This window comes from Stenella coeruleoalba, assembly GCF_951394435.1.
Source record: "Stenella coeruleoalba genome assembly, chromosome: 15".
Lineage (NCBI taxonomy): Eukaryota > Metazoa > Chordata > Mammalia > Artiodactyla > Delphinidae > Stenella > Stenella coeruleoalba.
Window position 1 is genome coordinate 6432892 of NC_137161.1, and position 21854 is coordinate 6454745.

The window sequence follows — 21854 nt, forward strand, 5'->3', positions numbered from 1 at the left end:
GTTCTTCATAAACTTTACAAAGATGTTTATTTGTTTCACGGAATTTAAGCTGCTCATTTGGTCAGATAAAAAATTAGAGGTGAACAATGGCTTACGTGTTTAAAATAGATCATCAGTTTTATTCCCCTAGTTCCATAAAAACAATGTAAATACAAGTGATCTGTACATCTTGCTGGTGAATTCACATAATGCTGTAACTCCCTGGTCCTTTGATTGCCTCTCCTCTCTAGTTACTCTGTTCTGTTCTGACAACTGGCCACTGGAGTGGAGTGGAGTTGGGGCTTACAAGAGAACGCTATGGCTATTTGGTATGATAATTTGTTTTATTGCTTGCCCTTTCAGTCCACTCCCATTCAAGCCCTTAAACCTGTAGGAATCCCTATCGGCTTTTTTGCATAGGCATTACTCACGAGTTGAATGGTTGGGAGGCCGGTGAGGCAGGTGGTTAGGAGCCCAGAGCCAACTGTTCACACACAGACAGCAACACAGAAGTGCTGGTCCTGTCCTCATGAGGAATTACCTAGCACTGGTGCCATCTCTCTCTGATGTGGACGTGTCCTGGGAATTAGACCCCAGAAAGGCAGTCTAATTCCAACTTTAAATTGCTAAAACCTTTTGGCAGTGGGCTAACGGCTTTAAAAGGGGGGGTGGGGGTGGGATAATAGATCCACTTTAAAGATCTTGCAAGTGGAGAATCTGGCTCACAAAGATTCTCATAAAAGTTAACTGAAATAACTGATTGACATGGGTTACTATGGGCTAACGAGGAAAACCTGTCAATAGTCAGATCTCAGTAAAACCAGGATGATCAGTTTATAGTTCCTTGAGTTTTCTGATTGTCACAAATGTAGTTAATCAAACCAAAAAACTAAAATAAAAAATAAATCTGGGAGCCAGAAAGATAAATGCAACCCCTGAACCATGGTGGCAGGGCAGTTACACTGGGGTTCCTGGGGTGCAGCCAGTGTCCCGTCAGTGATGCTGAAGCCCACGGGAATAGATTCCTGCTCCGTTGCTTGCTCCTGACTGGCTCAAGGAGAAAGTCTCAACTGAGATCTGTGTGCTTGCATTTCTGTTCTTAACCAATGTCCCAAACAGAGAACGAGGGGCCTAAAGTCACACGCCCTTTACCTGGTAAACTAGCTCGGTCCCTGCCCGGCCTATATTATTATTTTGCGGTTGTCTCCCATTTACAGCAACTGCTAGTAATTTTACTTTTTTAGAGAGTGATACAAAATCTTTTTTTTGCATACATAATTTTAACTCAATTAAAAAATATAAGTAGCAACACAATGTAAACACTGTGACACTAGTTCTGGAATGTCTGAAGTCTGAGACAGAGTTAGTCAGGCCAAGATTGTCTCAGCTTTGCGTATATGTACAGTGTCCAGATTCCTGAGGACACATGCGTCCGGGGCCAACTGATGCCATTACTATTGGATGAAGTTTCCGTGTTTTACCGAAACAGAGACAAATGATTCTGACCTACTTTGATGAAGTTTGGGAAAAATCAGCTGAGGCAGGCCCCATCATGTCCAGATATGAAGGTGTCTTGGGATCAGTGAAACGTACCAGAAATACTTGTTTTTCTTTCCCCCCAAACAAGTGTAATGAACGTCAAAGTGTTGATGCTAATTAAGATCCTGATTCCATATTGTGAAGTCTTAAATTCTGCTTCATTAACTGTAGCACTGGCAGCTGTTCCGCACATTACTGCATATTAAAACGAAGGCCGCCTGACAGCAAATATGAGAGGAAGGGGAACTTTAAAAACCAGCTTAATGAATCGCTGCCCTTTAAGAACTTGAGCAAAGATTAACCCCTAAGGCTTCTTTCTGCACGCAGACCCTCACCAGTGATCCTCCAGAAGGAACATTTCCTGGCTGACAGTTTTGTTTCAGATGATAACTCAATGGCGATGCTTTGCTGACACTGTAGATGATGCAGACAAGCCCTATTATGAATAGCATCACCAAAACTTATAAAGCAAAAAAATTACAGTGATTTGAAACCCTGAATTTTTGCTGGCAAAAGTAAATGCTATTCACGAGAAGACAGCAGCTAGCCCCTGCCTCACCCCCACCAGAAACCCTACATCATAAAACCAGTCCAAAATGTATCATTTCAAAGAAGTAGGTTTTCAGGCCCACAGTTGAAGAGTTTATCAAGGCTTTGCAGCTGGAGGTTTAAAAATTCCCACTTTCCGAAAATACCTGACAATCAGGGGCACGGAAAATAAGGTAATGCTTATCCTCACGGGTGCAAACAGCTTGTGGATGGCATAGGCCACCACGAAAGTACTTGTGCCTGCTGCCATTTTCGACTGTACCAGTGACTCTTTAAACCCGAGCTTAAGCAGGATGGCTGACATGTCCACACCACTGGAGGGGAGAGAGGCAAACAGACAAACACAAAAGGGATAGAGTTAACCGATCAATTTGGCTATGACATTTACAGTATTTTAAAAAATGTGATGAAAGTAGCTAGATGAATATAAAGTCTTAGGAAAAAAGTTCTTATTCCCAAAGACACTTGGATGGCAGCGAAAAACAAATATCTACTACTGTCAAAATCTTACCTTGAAACAACCATGTAAAACATGCCCAAAGAGATTAATGAGATTCCAATGTGCAGTGACACGCCAACGGCACCATATTCTTGAAAGATCTTTTTCAGCTGCTGCGACTTGCTTTGCTTTTTCTCCTCTGTACTGCTGATGTTGCCGCCTGTTGTCACAGTGATTTTGCTGGTGTCCTGCGCACAAGCCAAAGAAGGGGAGACGCTTTAGGGCAGGAGCAAGGATGTTAGTGGTCATCAGCAGCTTCAGATTCAGGCAGCGTTCTGCTCTTTCCTGTCCAGTGAGAGATAAGTTACTATCTTTCTTTGTCAGCTGAGGCTAATGCCCGCTAAGCCACTGAGTGCAGTGAAGGGCTGGGTACCAGGTACGATGGGCAGAACGATGGCCCCTAAGATGTCTAGGTCCTAGTCCCCAGAACCTGTGAATATGTTACCTTACGTGGCAGAAGGATTTTGCAGGTGGGATTAAGTTAAGGATCTGCGATGGGCAAATCATCCGGATTTTCTGAGTGGGACCAGTGGGACCTTAATCATAAGGGTCCTGTGAGTGGACACAGCGGGGCAGGAGGGTCAGAGAAGCAGACGTGAGGACAGCAGCAGAGTCAGATTTGCAGAGATTTGTGCTGCTGGCTCTGAAGACAGAGGAAAAGGCCACGAGCCAAGGAGTGCAGCACCTCCAGAAGCTGGACAAGGCAGGAAATGGATTCTCCCGTAGAGCCACTGGAAGGAACCAGCCCTGCCCACACACTGACTTTAGCCCTGTGAGACCCCGTTTGGGCTTCTGACCTCCAGGGCTGTCAAAGAATAAATGTGTGTCGTTTAATGCCTCCAGGTTTGTGGTGATGTGACAACCATGCTAGACTCTACAAGACAGTGGGTACGAAATAAAACGGAGCAAAAGCCGTGACGCATCTACTTCTGGAATCAAGATTTACCCCTGAGATCTGAACGGAGAAAGGGAGGGCTAGTTCTCCGGCCATAAATGCAGCGGCCGGGTTAGTACAGAAAGTATTCATTGCGTGGGGTGTTTGTTAACAATTACTGAGCATCTACAGGGCCTGGAATGTTTGGGAGAAATAAAAACAACCTTGGATTAAAAAGACAAAACTCCTCAATATGGAGAGTGCCTTTTACATCAAAGGGTTTCTTCAGCTCTAACGACAGACCTCAGAGCTCTTCTCACAGGCAGCATCTGGGTCAGTCAGCTCCGGCTACTGACTTTGCAGCGGGACGGCTGCCTTCTTGTATTTTTAGAACATGCTGCAGTGGAGCCATGCTTCAAAGGCTGCGGTGGGGGTGGTGGGGTGGGGACACATGACATGCCGCGTGGCATCCCAGGGACAAAAGTGAAATGACACAGGTGCCCAGGGCAGCAGCCTCCAACCACAACAAGGCACAGGTCCTCCTCCCGGCCCTGCCCTGCTTCAGAGCCCCTGCTGGCGGGCAGGTGGGAGCTTTGACCAAGCACGTCTGGGGCCTCCCTGCAGACGCTGCCTTTCTCAAGAGCTCCCAGGGGACCCGGATGCTGCTGATCCATCTGTCTGTGCCCAGGTGCCCAGCCTCTGATTTCATAGATGTGGGGTGAGGCCTGGGCACTGCGATTAGATATCAGTTCCCCTGGTGCTTCTAAGTGATCAGCCAGCGTTGCCAGGTAAACACCTGCTCAGCACTCTCGCCTCCCCTTGCCCTGCTCCTGCCCGCCCTCAGCAGACTCTCCACGTGGCCTTCGCTTCTCAGATGTACCTGCCTTGCAACAGACTGGAGTGAGCCACTTCTTAAGCTGGAAACACAAACGTCACCTCCTCCAAGAGGCCCTCCTTGACCACCTCAGCTGCCTGCCCTCAGTGGCAGCCATGCTATCACATCTCTACTTCCCTCTCTGAGATTTCCATCTTCAGGAGTTGTCCTGCTTATAATGTAACAAATATAACAAATACATGTACGTAAGCATTCCGTTCTTCGCTTGTTTGCTGTTGGCCAGAGGCCCGGAATGTGTGGTTCCAGGGAGCAGGGAACCTGGTCGTCTTGCCTGGCTCCTAGCACTGGGAGAGTGAAGGGACCATCTCTGCCCGGTGTATTAGGGGTCGAGCTGGATTGCATGCACAGGTACTAGGATGTGATCAGGAGTTTTTACTTTTTTGGCCACGCCACACAGCTGTGCCTTGGGATCTTAGTTTCCCGCCCAGGGATTAAACCCGCGCCCTCGGCACTGAAAGCGCGGAGTCCTAACCACTGGACTGCCAGGGAACTCCCTGATAAAGGGTTTTAAGTGCAGCAGGTCCCCTTCCTCCTCAGATACTTCTGGAGGCTTGCCCACCCAAGCCTCGTCCCCCCATCGCACGCCAGGCCCGCACTGTGTCCTCCATCCCTCGTGCTCATCCATGCTGTCCCCTAAGCCAGCAGCCCTGGTGGCCCACCCCTGCCCTTCCATCCTCAGGACGTGATGGTGTCTGCCCATCAGAATCCACTGCCCCGCCCTCCACGGTGTCTGCCCATCAGAATCCACTGCCCCGCCCTCCACCGGGCCCACTGCAGTCGGCCTCCTGGGCTGTTTTCTTTCTTTGACGGCACTCAGACCAGACCTCCCGAGCTACTCTTGCCCGGGCTGTAGGCAGGAACATGAGAGACCAGGGGCCACCCAGGGGCCCGGGGCCTGACCTTGCAGGTCTCCCATGAGGGGCTGACCCTACAGAGCAGCAGACAGGGCTACTGACCGGAGGGGCGCTGAGCGGTGCCAGCCTAGGTGGGTTTAGGGAACGCTGCTTCAGGACCACCTGGCCCAGGCGCCTCATCTCTCCCCTGGGTTACTGTGGTGGCCTCCCTCCCAGCTGGTCCCCCAATCCCACCCTTGACCACTCAACACAGTGGCCAGAGGGAGCCTGTAAAAACCGAGGTGGGATTACAGCACCACCCCCGTCAGAGGCCTCCTGGAAGCACCAGCCCCTCAGCCCTCCAGGCCCGCCGCCCCCCACCCCCATTCTCCTTCCTGCTCCCCATTCGGGCCACGTGGCCTTCTTGCTGCTTTAAGCAGCCCAGGCCAGGCCCGCTCCTGGCCTTGGCATCTGCGGCTCCCTCTGCCTGAATGCTTTTCCCCAGACGTCCTCATAGCCCCGCCTCCAGGTCTTTATTCCGACATCACCTCAGGGAGGCCCTCCTGGAGCACCCTCTTTAAAACCGAGACCCTCACACAGCTGCTCCTGTGCAGTTCCCTCCATCGGGCCGTCACCACCTAACGCCCCACGTGCGTTTCTTCCTCCTCCCCAGGGAGGCCCATCCACTTCGGTAACAGTTTTGCTGGTATATAGATTACAGGCCATAAAGTCCATCTTAAGGTTCAAAACGTACAGTCAGATGGTTTATGTGTGTTTGCAGTTGTGCAACCATCACAAGGATCTAATTTTGGAACGTTTTTGTCACCCAATTAGCAGTCACTCCCCATTCCTCTCTCCCCCATCCTGATGGGGAAAGGCAAACACGAAACTCCTTTCTGTCTATGGATTTGCCCTTTCTGGACGTTTCATGTAAACGGGGCCATACAGCATGGGGCCTTTTGTGACTGGCTCCTGCTACAGACTGAATGTTGGTGGAAGCCCTCCCCCGCCCCAAATTCGTATGTTGAAACCGAATCCCCACCAGGATGGTATTTGGAGGTGGGAGGTGACTAGGTCATGAGGGTGGAGCCCTCATGAATGGGATCAGGGCCCTTGTAAAAGAGACCCCAGAGCGCTCCCTTGAACCTTCTACCATGTGAGGACGAGGCAAGAAGACAGAAGACAGCTGGCTATGAACTCGGAAGCAGGCCCTCACCAGACACTGAATCTGCCCGTGTCTTGACCTTGGACTTCTTGACTCCAGGACTGTGAGAAATGAATGTCTGCCGTTTAAGCCGCCCAGCCTGTGGTGTTATAGCAGCCCGAACAGACTGCGGCAGCTTTTTTCACTTATCGTGTTTTCAAGGTTCATCCACGTTGTAGCAGGTATCAAACTTCATTCCTTTTTATGAAGCAGAATTTGATTCAACTGAAATACAAAGTACAGATTCTAAAATTTACTCTTCAGGGCAAGCTGGGAGCCACAGTACATTTTGCCCTACAAAGAATGTCTGCAGTGTCTGGAGCCCTGTTGTGTCTGGTAACCCCTGGGGCAGCCTCTCAGCTTGGTTTCATGCTGGACAGGAGGGCTTGGCTCTGGACCAGCTGCCAGAATGGAAGATAAACCGTGGCTGCTGCACGTACGTAGAAGATAAGAAGGCACAAAAGCAGACTCTCCTAGTGTCCCCAAAAGAACTAAGTAAGGCTCAGTGAAGGGCCACATTCCACGCACGGCGAGGAGGGGGTGGAATTCAGTCTTGGATTAAAACTTGCCCAGAATTGGGAACTCCCTGGTGGTCTAGTAGTTAGGACCCTGCGCTTTCACTGCCGAGGGCACGAGTTCAATCCCTGGTCAGGGAACTAAGATCTCACAAGCCGCGCAGCGTAGCCAAAAAAAAAAGAAAAAACCAAAAACCTTTCCCAGAATCATCCTTGATTTTTAATCATACACAGCAGCTGCTCATTTGCCCCTGCTCCCAAAAGAGTTGGCACAGAACTCAGATTTATTAGTTGAAAGAGCCTTTTCATTACCTCCCAACTGAAAGAGCATCTCTTTTGTTCCCAAACTGCAGTTGGGACTGAAAAAAAAAAAAAACCAACCAAACAAAACCCCAAAACACCTGGAAGCTTTAAATTAAAGCTTCAATTAAAATTAAATCTGTTTCATTAAAGGCTGCTCAGTCCCTGGGAATTAAGTGTTAAGGTCCTAAGGCGGGAGACGAACTGTATTTCCTCTCTGCCTTTAGCTTTGACTTCTGCGGGCTTTTTTCAGACTTAAGAAAACAAACACTTAAAAAAAGGGGACTGCCTACTAAAATCCAGTATCCATTTATGGGGTCCCAGAGGCTGGTTCTGATAGGCAGGAAAGCATAACGTTTTTTGAAAGGTTTTAGGAAAACCACCAGTGTCCTCAAGAGAGGCCCCTTCTATTGAGCCAGGTACCGGGCTTAGCACTTTAAAGGCGCCATCCCATAAAAACCCTCACAACCCCACGACGTGGGCACCTCTGTCGCTCCCACTTTGACAGATGGGAGACCAAGGTTTGGGGCAAAGCTATGAGCTGGCTGGCGGCGCCCAGACTGAGTTCTGTGCTGCAGGCTCCCCTTCATGTCCCCCAAGAGCTGAACATTCCTCAAGGAAGAGCCTGTTCCAGAACGTCAAGGCTCTGGAGGGGAGAAGGAAAACTGTCACCAGTACCCTTCGGTCGGGCCTGCACCGCGCCCGCCCTGTCCTCTGACGCCTAGCAGCCAGAATGGCCGCTGGGAGCTCAGGCTCCTGATAAACAGCTCCCCACCCGCCTTTTGGCTGCGGATGAAGTGCCCCGGATGGGAGATCTGCCAGGCCCTGATAGGAGGAGCAGTGGACAAACCCCGGTTCCAAGAGCCAAACAACGTCCTGAGGCTGATGACGGGTGAAAGCCCCTTTCACTTTCCACCCTGGACATCTGGCCCAACCAGACTTCATTATGTCCCCTCTGTCTACTTGCCAGGACCGGGTGGAACTGTCTCTCTCTCGAGAGCCCTTTTCTGTACGACCTCTATTTTGGCAAAAGGCCTTTTGGCCAGAAAAGAAAAAAAGGCAGCCAGGGCTTCCCTGGTGGCGCAGTGGTTGAGAATCTGCCTGCCAATGCAGGGGACATGGGTTCGAGCCCTGGTCTGGGGAGATCCCGCATCCTGCATGCCGCGGAGCAACTGGGCCCGTGAGCCACAACTACTGAGCCTGTGCTTCTCGAGCCTGTGCTCCGCAACAAGAGAGAGAGGCCGCGATAGTGAGAGGCCCGCGCACTGTGATGAGGAGTGGCCCCCGCTCGCCGCAACTAGAGAAAGCCCTCGCACAGAAACGAAGACCCAACACAGCCAAAAATAAATAAATTAATAAATAAATATTAAAAGAAAAGTTATTCCTTAAAAAAAAAGGCAGCCAGACTTCCAGCTACAGAATAACCAGTATCTACTGCAAGACAATGGGAGGGACAAAATATTCAGACACAAAAGACAATTTCCTGTTAGCCGGTGCTGCAGTTAGTTTTTTTTTTTTTTTTGGTGGTATGCGGGCCTCTCACTGCCATGGCCTCTCCCGCTGCAGAGCACAGGCTCCGGACGCGCAGGCCCAGCGGCCACGGCCCACGGGCCCAGCCGCTCCGCGGCACGTGGGATCCTCCCGGACCGGGGCACGAACCCGTGCCCCCTGCATCGGCAGGCGGACCCCCAACCACTGCGCCACCAGGGAAGCCCTGCAGTTAGTTTTTAACTTTCTAGAATTAGAAGCTTATATGGACAATTTTCTTCCTTTTATCCTGGAAATCTCTTTAATCATTGTGGGTCATGCATTTTTCTTCCTAACCCTGGAGGAGAATAAAGAGACTGAAATAAAGGAATTTATGAGGTGATGACCTGCAAGGAATGGAAACTTTTCAGACATTCATTTCTTCGTGAAATATCACCTTAAGAACCTGTGATGTATCCTTAGTCGCTGCCCTGGATGCAGACAACATCTACCTCACCCGTGTCTGTTCTTAGATAAGTGCTTTCATATACCTGCAGATGGCTCTCTGAGCCCCAGTGTCCTACCTCCCAGTTCTCCCTCACCCGCTGCCTTTTCAGGGAGCCTTTCCCTGATGACCTTATTTATTAACTGGCAGCATCCCTCCCTGCAGCCCTGCCCATCTGCACCCTCCCTCCCCCCTTGGCATTTCTCAGTAGCACCTCTCACATCAACAAGCCTGATATTTTCCTTTTCTTTTATTGTCCCTCCCCTCCCACTAGATGTCAGGCTCCCTGAGGGTGGGTTATGTCTGTTTTGTTCATTGCTCTATCCGCCCCCCCCCCCCCCCCCCCCCCCCGCCTTAGAGCAGTGCCTAGCACAGTGCAGACACTCACGAATAAGTGAGGAACACAGCACAGCTGTTGAGGGCAGAAGCCTTGGAACGAGACTGGTTTGGATCCCAGTTCTGACAGGTAACCTCTGCGTGATTCTCAGAAAGTTACTCAACCTCTCTGGGCTTAAGTGGGGGGGGGGGGGAATGACAGTATTGCTTACGTCACAGGGTTGTTGTGAGGATTACATGAATTAATATTTTCAAACTACTCAGAACAGTGCCTGGTACAAAGTAAACAAAATATAGTGTTTATTATTAATATTACTTATTGCATGAATGAAAACAGGTGTCACTCTAAACAATCTGAACTTGTGAGCAATTTTTGGCTCATTCCTCAAACCTTCCTGACCCTTCTAATACAGCCTTCTTACTTTAATAAATATGGGGTGGGGGAGCAGTATACACACAAACACACACACACACACACACACACACACCTGCCAGTGCCAGGCTCACAAGACAGACCAGCAAGTCAGGAGGACATTCCATATGATGAGTGCATAGAAGATGCACACCCATGGGGCTGAGGAGGGGGCCAGTGGAGGCACCCAAGGTATCACTGGTGGTCAGGGAAGGCTTCCGGGAGGAAGGGACAGCTGGGCTGATCCACAGAGAATCACCAGGAGACAGCTGGGTGTGCGCGGAGGGTGCCAGACGCATGAGGATCCCCTAACTGGGCTCAGGAGGCAGAGACAAGATCTACCACCTGTCCGATGGGGGAGCAGAAGGCAGGGAAGGAAGTTTCTCCACCTGTGGCAGAGGCATGGTATGCAACATTCAGGAAGCACTGGCTCCCGGTGGCACCATGTTGAGGCCCACATCAGCTCATGGAACTGTTCCCCAAACTATTGTTGGGAAGGTGCTATTTTAAACGCCTGCAAGGTCAGCAAACAGGCTCAGAGGCCTTCAGCACTTGGGGTAGGTCTGCACCGCTGGTGAGTGGATGCAGGCAGGCAAAGGGACCAAAGGTGCAAACCTCCAGGCACTGCTTGTCCCAACTTGTTAGCTCTGGATCTCCAGACTTCACTGCTTACCACCTTTTTTCTTTAAGGAGACCCACTTCAAAACTTTCAAAAAGGGATAGTCTGCATTACCATTCTGAATGGAAACCAGTTTTCAGTTAGCAAACACAGAAGCAACCGAAGTGAAATATTGATGCAATGAAGTAACACTGGGTTTCTTGCGCGCGTCCTGCCTGCAGTCTGACAGGGAGGCCTGCCCTCTAGGTTAGATAAAAAGGGAGTGGCAGCAAGTGTTGGGGGGGGGGGTGTTAGAGACCGCAGCACCCACCAAGCCTTTCTCCTCGGCCCAGGGAGGAAGCCCCGGCGCGACTTCAAAGGGAACAACTCTACCGCCCAGTGAGAACGTCGATACCAAGCCCAGGCCCCATCTCCAATCCTCCCGTCCACCACCACAGTACAGCCTGACGCTTTGGGATCCTGGGATCACCTGGAGGTTGTGACCTTGGGCAGTCACACCTCCCTGAGCCTCAGTTTCCCCTGCTGTAAACTGGGAACTCGCTTTTTTGACTTGTAGAGATCTGAGGCCTGGGGACTCTGGCGGTGCTCGGTCTCGGGCAGCTGCGCGAGTCAGGCTCTCCTTCGGCGGAGATGGGCCGACGATCGGGGCGCGCGGGGTTCGGGGTGGGGGCGGGGAGGCTTACCTGGCGGCCGTGGCAGTTCCCGCGGGCCGCGTGCAGCAGCGGGGCGTCCAGCCCGGTCCCGAGCAGCGGCAGAAACAAGGGCGGTGGGGCGCGGGGGGCGGCAGCGCCCAGGAGCCAGGCGGCGCGAGACCGGACCCGGGCGCCCACCCTGCCCGTGGGGCACAGCAGCGCCAGCAGCCCGGCCATAGTACTCAGCCCTGCGCCGCTGCCCGCACAGCGGACAGCAGAGGGAGCAGCGCGGTGGGCGGGGCCCGCGGGAGCCCGAGCCCGGAGCGGCGGGGTGGGGCCGGGGCCGCGCGCCGTCCTTGGCCCCGCCCACCGACCCCCGCCCCTCCGCCGCCTGAGCGGCGAGGGCGGGGCTGTAGCCCAGCGCGGCCGGGGCGGGCCGGAGCTGAAGCCCCGCGAGAAATGGGCGGGGCTGGAGACGTGCACCCCTTCCGACAGCCTGCGAGTTCTAGTCGGCGGATCCTGACTCATCATGTTGCTTACAAGCGAGTCAGAGGCCAGCCCAGCCCTGATTCAGGAGTGAGGGAGTCAGATTCCTCCGACTTGACGGGAGTGACAAGGTCACGTGTGGAAGGGCTTGTGGAATGGGAAATGTTGTCGTGACCATGTTTGGGAAATGCAGTCTACCACGGTAGTCAACTATTAACTGTAATAAAAATAATAATCTTTGGTCTCCATTCTGCAGAAGAAGAAACTGAGGCTCACAGAAATGAAACCTTCCCTGAGGCCTCTTATTCTCATCCTTTTGTCATGCCTGAGCCCCCGGTAGCTTTTTTTGGTTCAAACTAGAGGATCCAGAATGTTATGTTTCTAGATCTTTGCTATTTTAAGCAGAAAAAAATTTTTTTTTTTTTACCACAGGGAACGGTTGCTTGGAAAACCATTGGAAAAGCTGGGGGAGTGGACATTAGGCTGGCCCCCCAGGAAAGGCTCTCTGGACAGAGCAACACAGGCCGGCAAGAGGGGGGACACAAGCCACAAGCCGTTAGGTGGGTGTCAGGGGTCGGCCAGTGGAATGAATGAATTCTAGAGCACACTGCCAGAGCCGTGACCCCAGGATCAGGAAACTGCCACTGCAGCTGCTTTCCAGCTTCTACAGAACAGATCACTGGACGCTGGAAAGCAGGGTCAGGCGGCTGCCTCGGCCACAACTAACGGTCCACACCCGTGGGCTGGCGACTGCACACCTGAATTCTGCTGCAGAAAACCCCACGTCTCCACACACTTGTTTACCAGCAGCAAACAGCCCAAACCGCAGGAGGATGCCTCCGCCTCCTTTCTGCCTTCGAAATATTCTGCCAGTGCATTCAACTGGCAGAAATGAGTTCGTATCCAGAAACCTAGGTGCAAAGGGAAATTATAGCTGTTCTGCCGGCCGTTCAGCCGTTCTACACTGGAAAGAGATGGGGATCGATGTGCCCAAATTCAATACCTCAGGACCCTACCCCCACCTTGAGAAGCCCCTTCTGTCTCACTGGCTACAGCTGAGTCACAGGACACTCTTAGCTGCAAGGGAGTCTGGAATTTGAGGATCCAGCAAAAGAAATAGGCCTGGCTTAGGTCAGAGTAGGCACATCGTCTTCCTGAACACAGTCGGGGTTCTGCTGGCAGGGAGGTAGAGGGGGTGGCTGCCGGGGGACGGGGGTGGTAACTCCAGGCAGTGCGACAGGGCTGTGTGCCCGTGCACAGCGGTGAGTGTCACACAGGAAGTGCACGTGTACCATGGGAAGGGGTACACATCAGTGTGTGTGTGTGTGTGTGTGTGTGTGTGTGTGTGTGTGTGAGGGGGCTGAAACCTAAAGGGGGCCGGGGTGCTGGAGGAAGGAAAAGGAGTTTTCCCTTTTGGTGGAGGAGGAACTACTTCTTCCCAGTTCCCAAGGGAACCATGGTTAATCTGCTCAGGGGTCCAGGGCCTCGGGGTTACTCACTGTGGCTCCTTTCTATAAGAATGTGGGAAGGTAGATTCTGGAGCACAGGCAGATAAACTGTGATAAAATAGAAAGTGAACAGTGTTTGGGACACATTGCCACGTTTTCTCCCATTACATATTCTCTGGTTGTACCTGAGTCTTCCTGAGGATGAGAACAGTTCTCTTCCAGTTCTCTTTCTCTGTCAGATTCTGCAGTGTCTGCTCTAAACTGTTTCTGCTCACCTGGAGTCCTCCTTCCTGCCCTGATGACTTCTGTCCTGGCACATACCCTGGCCTCTTACTTCTCAGGGGAAGCCTGAGTTTTAACTGATGGCTCCAGCCCACGTCCCTGTTTCCCTCCACCATTCCCCACCTCCTGCTTCTGTCCCTTTTCCCAAAGCAAATCCAACTACCCGTGCCCATACATCACTTCTTGCCTCCTCTCTGTTCATTTCCAATCAGCATTCATTATTCTGAACACCTGCTATGTGCCAGCAGTGGGCGATGCAGTAAAAGTAAGGCTTTGTGGTTTCATGATTTGTTGGTGAACATCACAGCTTTGGTGTGGTGCAGGCCCTGTTTAGAATCTTTGTTAAGTGACTCCAACGATCTAAGTCCCTTGTTTCCTCACTTGCAAGAAGTGAGAGTAATAATACCCATCTCAAAGGGTTACTTTGAAAGTTAAAGGAGATAATATAGTTCAGTGCCTGTAGAACAGGGCATGACACAGTAAGGACTCAAGACATGGCAGTGTGGCTGGCGTTTCTGTCTATTTTGTCTGCCCAGCTCCCTCTTTCTATTGGAGATGCCCCTCCCTCCCTATTGTAGTTTGTATGAAGCTGTCCAATCTCAGTGGTTGGTGGCCCTCTGGTCAGGGTATGGGTGTGAGATCCAGATCTTGCCAAAGTACCCCACACCCCTAGTATTGGTAGAAATGGGGTGATGTTGTATATATGCATCATAATGTGACTTTTTCACTGCATCTGTCACTAATGTCTTTCCTGTTGAAACCATAATTGTGCAATATTATTATTTAAAAGCTGCAGAGCATTCTATAGTATAGGTGCTCCATGATTTATTTAATCCAGTGTCCTGGTAATGGGTGTTATGGACTGAATGTTTGTGTTTCCCCCCAAATTCACATGTTAAAGCACTAATTCTCCGTATGATAGTGTTTGGAGATGGGCCCATTGGGAGGTAAATACGGTTAGATTAGGTCATAAGGGTGGGTTCCTCACGATGGGATTAGTGCCCTTATCGGAAGTGGAAGAGACACCAGAACTCTTTCTCTCTGCCACGTGAGGACACAGCAAGAAGCAATCAGCAAGCCAGGAAGAGGATGCTCACAAGAACTGGACCTCGTTGGCACCCTGATCTTGGACTTCCAGCCTCCAGAACTGTGAGAAAATAAATTTCTGTTGTTTAAGCCACCCGGTTTGTGGTATTTTGTTATGGGAGCCCGAGCTGACTAATATAGGTTATAATAAATATATACGTGATTTCCAGTTTTTTCTCTATTATAACTTGAACTATCGTTAGTGACATCTTGTAGCAGTAGATCCTGTTAGTAACCCTCTCCTTGAAAGAGTCTCACCCATTCACTTATCAACACGCACTTACTGGGTGCCGACCACGTGTGCACATTTTCTTCCATCGTGTGGCACCTACTGATTCTTCTCCCTCTGTGAGGCAGGGTCTTCGGAGGCAAATGGGTCAGGGTGGAGTTTGGGAGCTCGTGACACTAGCCTTGCGGCCCCAAGGAAAGTATGTAACCTGCTTTAACCTCAGCTTTCTTTTCCTGTGTTATGGGAATAACGACACATGTGTCTGTGACTTCCTGAAAAAATGAAGAGCAATCCCATGTGTGCACGACGGGCATGGTATCAGTCCCCACAAAGGCTTCACTCCCCACCCCCCTTCCCTCCATCATGACACAGTTGGCCTGTGGGGCACAACGAAGGGAGGAGGAGGGCTGAGGAGAAAACGGGCTTCCACGCCCCACAGACCATGTCTGAACTGGGAACCATGGAGGCATGCACTGTAGGTCTCTGTAGGAAGAGGTGCATTCGCTCTCAGTTGTTCAGTCACTATTTAATTCAGCATCCGCGTCATGCTCGGGGCTCTGCTAGGCACCAAGGGGGGCATGGAGAATGTCACCGGTGGTAGCTGCCACCACCCACTTCCGAGCGACCTCTTTTTCCTTGTGGCCCACCCTGTGGGAGCTCTGTCCTTGTCTGAACTTGGGCTGACATTGGATCATCATCTCTGCTTTTCTTCCTCATTTGGGGGAAAAATCGTCAGTAAGAACATGGGCCGTGGAGGCGGAGAGACCTGGATATGATTCCACCTCAGCCACTGACTGACTGTGGCACCTTGGCAAGTCACGACACCTCTCTGTGTTTCTCAGGCTTCACCTCTGGGATGTGGACAGTGAATGAATCTCCCTTAGTTTGGTGTGAGGCTTAAGTGGGATGACACCTTTTTTTTTTTTTTTTGCGGTACGCGGGCCTCTCACTGTTGTGGCCTCTCCCGTTGCGGAGCACAGGCTCCAGACGCGCAGGCTCAGCGGCCATGGCTCACGGGCCCAGCCGCTCCGCGGCATGTGGGATCCTCCTGGACCGGGGCACGAACCTGCGTCCCCTGCATCGGCAGGCGGACTCTCAACCACTGCGCCACCAGGGAAGCCCGGGATGACACCTTTTGAGTGCTGTGCCTAGTGCCTGGCTGATGGCAGGAGCTCAGAAAATGTGAGTTATTAAGAGGAATTCGGGTTCCTCCTGCCTCGGGTTACTGCCTGGCTGGGTTTTCTCTTGTTTCCACAAATAAGGTAGAAGATTAGTCCAACACTTTGAAACAAATGGTGTTTTATGGCTTGGGGCCAAGAGCTGGGGCTTTGGGGTCAGATTGCCTGGGGGTGTGTCCCCCCATTATGGTGCACTGACCGTGTGCCGGGTCAAGTCACTCAACATCTTGGGACCTCAGTTTTCTCATCTGTAAGATGGGAATAATAATAGCACCATATCACAATATTGCTGTGAAGAATAAGAGAAATTTCATGCACGTGTATGCTCGGCACAGGGACCAGCACATACAGTGCCTTCCCGAAAGCTGATCGTGGTGAGCACAGTGGCCATTATTATTATTGTTCCTTTTCATTCATTTGTTCCGAGAAGAGTATGAATGGTGTGGACTGGACACCAATAAAAGCTTCGGGGTGGGGGGCACAGGGCGTAGAACCCGAGCTGTGCGGTCCAGTGAGGCCACTCAGGGAGAGAGATGCTACTCGTAAAACCACCACCAAGAAAAGCGGTAGCTTGTTGAGGAGGAGCGTGCTGATACGGTTTTCCAAGAATCTCCTCTCGACTGCCTTGGAGATAGAAACGATCACTTCTTGGTACTCGGGAAGAATCTGGATTAGCTGGAACTATGATGTTCGAAGATTTTCTCGTTCGTTCGATGTCTCAATATGTTGCTAATAAGAGTGTCTTAAGTACTTGGTAATAATGCTTTAAAGACGACTGACTCATGCCTGAGAAGCATGGGGATTAACAGGAAATAAAATCAATATCTGTTAAGCAAACCAGTGGCTGCCTTTTGTATGCACAACTGTGGAGTCTTTAAAAGTTTAATTGTTTTTTAGCAAAATTATTGTCATAGGTAACATTTGATCATTGTAAACAATGAAAACTCAAAGGACACAGCCAGCAACTTCTTTTATTCATTCAATAAACAGGTTTTAAGCACCTCCTCAGTGCCGGGCACACAGCCGTGAACTACGAAGACAAGGTATCCCAGAGCTTATGTTCTACTGGGGAAGACAAGCCAGCGGGGAGGGGTGGTGGGGAGAATTCAAAACAAAATCTGCTGACAGAAAACCTTTCCACAAAAGGAGAAGAGAAAGAAAAGAATTTTATTATTGAGTAAACATTAAGCTAGAACGTGATGCAGATCACGGGCAATTCACTAACGAGATCTCAAAGACAGGAAGAAAGCGCCTTGTTATATGCAGCTGAGCAGATGCTTCATCCAAAGACAAAAAATAACTAGTTCTCAGGTAAGAGGACTTGACAGCACCGTTTGTCACACATAGTTCACCCTCGTTTGTACTTGCTAATTGTCTTTATCCAAAGGAATAATACACTTCCTGTGCCTCTGTGACAAACATGTAATTATAGCACAGAGCTAGTCACCGAAGTTAAACCCTCATCTGGCCTAGGAGATAGGCTGCTATCTTCCTTGATGTTTACATTTCAAGGAGACAGCTCTCAGACTCTTAACACATTCCTGGGTTTTAAAAACCTGCAAGCGGCTTATTTCGCCTTTAAAAAGATTTACATACATCTCAAAGGGGCAGAGAAAGAATCACATGATCTAAGAAAAGGAGAGTGGCAATGCAAAGGTTCTCCTCTTTTTTTGCACCAGGGAAAATCAACTTTTTTCTTTTTCAATTTATTCTTACCCTTACAGAGACGGGCATCAAACAAATAAGTGTGCCCTCTGGTGTCAGGCAGCAGCAAATGCAGCGCGGAAGCCGAGTAAGGGGCTGGGGAGTTGGGGCTCTGGGACTGTGGATAGGGCAGCCTGCTAGGTCTCGAGGGAGAGTTCCATGTGCCTAGAGCCTGGAGCGAGAGACCCGGGAAGCCCTCCCAGCAGTAGCCAGCATCAGCCAGGTTTGTGTGTCCTTCCAGCCACGTTTCTGTGTGTGAACAATCACATCTGGCTGTTGTTTTCTCTGATGTTTTCCAAAAAAATGGGATTATAACATGTGTCCTTCATTTGCTTTTTTTTCCACCCAGTGTCCCATCAAGGACACCTGTCCATGTCAGTAAATACGGAAATCCTTCTTTAAGCGGCTGCCTTGTATTCCCTGCGGAGGGGGTGTCCTTTCCCCTATGCGATGGACATCTAGGGCCTCCTTCCTGGAGGCTGAGAGCATGAACTCTGGAGCGAAGCCCAGGTTCAAGCTCGAGCCATACCGCTTGCTTTCTGTGGACACTGGTCAAGTTACTTCACTTGAGCCTCAGCCTCTGCACATGTAACATGGGGACTTGCAGTGATGATTAAATGCATTAACACATGTGAAGTGCGTGGAATAGCGCCAGGCTCAGAGCAGGCCCATCCTGGTGTTGGCTATTATCATCACAAATTACGTTAATAATTACTGATTGTTCTCCCATGTCTGTCTTCTCATTCCTTCCCTTTCTCCCTCCCTTCCTCCCTCCCTCCCTCAAATACTTTTTGAACATCTTCGATCTGCCCTCTACTCTGCCAGGTTATGCAGGTGGGTGGCTTGGAAATGGTCCCTGCTCTTAGGGAGCTTCGAGTTGGATGGGCCTGATGGGCAGAGAACAGATAGCCGGGGGAGGACAGCATCATGAATTGTGTTGGGCGAGGGGTGATCAGAAAGGCTTCCCGGAGAAGGAGGCATTGGACATCTGCAAGGTGCCCAGGAGCAGACGTGGAGCTTCCAGGGGGAAGAGGGGGTCAAGCAGAGGGACAACTGGGTGCAGGTCCAAAGGAGGAAGAAAGTGATGTGAGTGGCAAGTTGGGGGCAGGAGTGTCAGAGGAGGCCTGAGTGGCCGGTGTGCAAGGAGTGAGGGGCTTGAGGGGTTTGAGAAAAGTTGCCAGGGACCAGATCAGGCGATTTTATTCTAGCTGCTGTGAGTGAGCATTGAAGGATCTTTTTTTTTTTTTGGGCGGTACGCGGGCCTCTCACTGTTGTGGCCTCTCCCGTTGCGGAGCACAAGCTCCGGACGCGCAGGCTCAGCGGCCGTGGCTCACTGGCCCAGCCGCTCCGCGGCATGTGGAATCTTCCCGGACCGGGGCACGAACCCGTGTCCCCTGCATCGGCAGGCGGACTCTCAACCACTGCGCCACCAGGGAAACCCTACATTGAAGGATCTTAATCAGGGAAGCCACATAATCTGATGACCACGTTAAACAGGCCCCTCTGCTTGGCGCCTGGAGGTCGGGGTGGGGAAGGAAGATGGAAGACGGAGACCCCTCGGGTGGCGTCTGCAGAGCTCTGGGCGCCGCGTGGAAGGACTTGGGAGACACGAGCGAAGCCTGGAAGTTGGGTGAAGAGAGGGAGGGCTCGGGGTTGTAGGAGGAGGTCACCGAGAGGACGTGACCTCCGCTTGAACTAAGCCCCGACGATTGGAGGCTGCTCCCACGGCCTTCCGCCCGCCATCCCACAGTGGGAACCATTTAGAGGACGCAGCCTGAGAGTCACGTGTTGTTGAGACGGTCTGGATGACGAAGGCCCGCTAAGGCCTCGACATAAACTTTTAAGATTCTCGGGCGCGGGGCGGAGAACTGCTCGTTACAACTTTCAAGCCTCGTGTGTAAGTTCCCTGCGTGTTGAAAGCACCACCCACCCATCTGGAGGGTCCGCCCCTTTCTTGGGCCTGCCCTGGCCCTCGGTTGACAGGGGTCGGTTTCGGATTTCACCCCGCAACTCTCGAGCTTGCGAACCCAGGGCCTCGTGCCGGTCATGACGCTCAGGGCGGATGGACAGACAGACCGACAGGCATCTGCCGAGCCGGGCGAGCTGGGGAAGCGCCCACGTACAGGGTGAGTCAAGCTTCTGCCCGAGACCTCGTGGGAACTCAGAGCCTCCTTTGTCTCAGCGCGCTGGGGCGTTGAAAAGTGACGTTGATTCTTGGTTGACCAGGTGTGTGTGTGTGAGAGCTGTGTGTGAGAATTGTGTGTGGTGTGTGTGTTGTTAGTGTGAGGTGTGTGTGAGTTGTGTGTGTGGTGTGTGTGTGAGATGTGTGTGTGTGGTGTGTGTGTTGTGAGTGTGAGGTATGTGTGGTGTGTGTGTGTGGTGTGTATGTGGTGTGTGTGTGTGTGGGGTGTGTGTGTGCGCGCGCGCTCACCAGTCTCTCATCTGTCTCCCTGCAATTTGGAGGCGTTTCTCTTCAGCCTCCCTCACTTGGCTTCAGTGAGGCTACGAAAGCTAACGCCCTGGCAAGCTTTGTGCATCGTGACTGGGGTCTTGAACCAGGTCAGAGCGGCCTAGAGCGCGGGGTTCTGGCCTGGGCACCCACCACTGGCTTCTGGGAGTGACAAGCAAGTGAGTGGAACTGCTTAGCCTGACCTGGCTTCTCCATTTTCTTTCTGTAAGATGAGGACAAATACCCAGGGCCGCCAGGCCAGTGAGGAGCTCTGCAGGTAGTAAAGGCAACACGGAGGGTCTTTGGGGGAAAACAAAACGGTTTGATTCACTTAGTTTCCCTTTTTTAATAGATTATCAAGGAAAAAAGGGGGGAGGTGGGGAGAGTTTTGACTTAATAATATCTATCCAGGAAGAAAAGTTTTTATTACTTCTAGACACAGGTTGCTGGCTTTTGAATTTTAGTCCTGCTACTTGCTTCTAGCCGAGTTTGGCCAAGTTACTTAATCTGAGTTCTCCTTATCTGTGAAATGGGGATAATAATGTTATGGACTTTATGGAAATGCTTGAGGTTTAAAAATGTTCAATGCACCTAAGGGTCTCAGAGCCTGGCCGACGGTGAATCCCTGGTACTTGTTGTTACCACACTCCTGGTGGGTGGGGAAGGGGACCGCTATAGATGATTCTTGTTGTTACTCTTATCCGGAGGAGATTCGGGCCTGACCTTAATAGCTGCTACGTGTCGTGCGCTCTGCTTCCAGGCTTTGAGGGCTTCCTCTGGATTGTCACATTTGCACCTCAATGAGGTCGGCATTCTCATCATTTCCATTTTGCAAATGAGGGAATTGAGGCTTAGGGAGGTTAAGGGGAAGGTGGTCTGGGGCTCTGAAGGTGGCGGGAGCTGCAGGGCTGGGCCTCGGAAGTGGGTGTTAGGGGACCCCGGCTTCACCGGCTCGCAGCTGAGTGATGCTTGTAGGTCCCTTAGGGTGAGGATCTGTCCTGGACTTACCTCAATAACCCTGCTCTGAGCCCCGGGTGACCCTGTCCCAGGAGCCCTCACCCAGCAGGGGGCGCTGCAGGCCCTCCCAAGGCTCCCACCAAGGAGAGGCAGGCATTGCCAGGGACTCTGAGCTTTGAGGCAAGTTACAGTTTGTAAATGCAAGGACATAAAACAGCTCCCTGGGCCATTAAGTCTCTGGATCTTTCAGCAAATCGCTTCTGCACATGAGTCCTGAATTGGTTTTTGTAGGAAGCCTGGTGTAAACTCACGGCTGAGCCGGGAAATAACCTTAACCACTCATTTCTGAGTGCTTTTCTGGGTTGTCGTTGCTTTTGTTTCCTTTTTGTTTTTGTTTTTTTGCCTTTGTTACATCAAAAATGTCCCCAGGGCTTCCTGGTGGGGCAGTGGTTGAGAGTCCGCCTGCCGATGCAGGGGACACGGGTTCGTGCCCCGGTCCGGGAGTATCCCACATGCCGCGGAGCGGCTGGGCCCGTGAGCCATGGCCGCTGAGCCTGCGCGTCCGGAGCCTGTGCTCCGCAACGGGAGACGCCACAACAGTGAGAGGCCTGTGTACTGCAAAAAAAAAAAAAAAAAAAAAAAAGGGTCCATATTTATGCAAAATGTATGGATCAACGAACATAATGCATTTTCAAGGAGAAGTAAGTAAACTTAGCAGGGACGGTTTTACAGATGAGAAACCAGGCTTACAGACACTATGTTCATGGGGTCTTGGAGCTACAAGGAGAACCCAAGTCTGTTGGCTCCAAAGCTGCTCTTTTCCTGAGCCTTCCAACTACCGAAGAGTCACCCTCCCCCCTTTCACAACCCCTTCCCC

General features: G+C 51.3%; 2 protein-coding genes across 21 annotated transcripts in view; one reads left to right on the forward strand and one right to left on the reverse strand.

Moving 5' to 3' along the window:
- Positions 1 to 33: 33 nt before the first annotated feature.
- FAM210B (family with sequence similarity 210 member B) lies at positions 34 to 11930 on the reverse strand. Its single transcript, XM_079944447.1, has 3 exons — positions 11210 to 11930; positions 2579 to 2754; positions 34 to 2381 (listed from the first exon to the last, which is right to left on the reverse strand). The coding sequence occupies exons 1-3, from the start codon at positions 11687 to 11689 to the stop codon at positions 2165 to 2167; spliced, it is 873 nt and encodes a 290-aa protein (XP_079800573.1). The 5' UTR covers positions 11690 to 11930; the 3' UTR covers positions 34 to 2164.
- A 7285-nt stretch (positions 11931 to 19215) lies between these two features.
- CBLN4 (cerebellin 4 precursor) overlaps positions 19216 to 21854 on the forward strand; it is a gene marked incomplete at its 5' end in the record, with an annotated part of 575839 nt that continues 573200 nt past the window's right edge. For 19 of the 20 annotated variants that reach the window (XR_013824133.1, XR_013824134.1, XR_013824136.1 and 16 more), the window contains one exon: positions 19216 to 19697. The remainder of the gene's footprint in view (positions 19698 to 21854) is intronic. The other variant, XR_013824149.1, reaches the window with a different exon arrangement.

What these genes read in the sequence shown, in the direction of transcription:
- FAM210B (XM_079944447.1), bottom strand. Translation starts at nt 11,689, where the DNA reads ATGATGAGTCAGGATCCGCCGACTAGAACTCGCAGGCTGTCGGAAGGG. An exon ending in GGAACTGCCACGGCCGCCAG is followed by an intron (nt 2,755 to 11,209) that starts GTAAGCCTCCCC and finishes GCTTGTGCGCAG; the next exon opens with GACACCAGCAAAATCACTGT. An exon ending in TTTTACATGGTTGTTTCAAG is followed by an intron (nt 2,382 to 2,578) that starts GTAAGATTTTGA and finishes TCTCCCCTCCAG; the next exon opens with TGGTGTGGACATGTCAGCCA.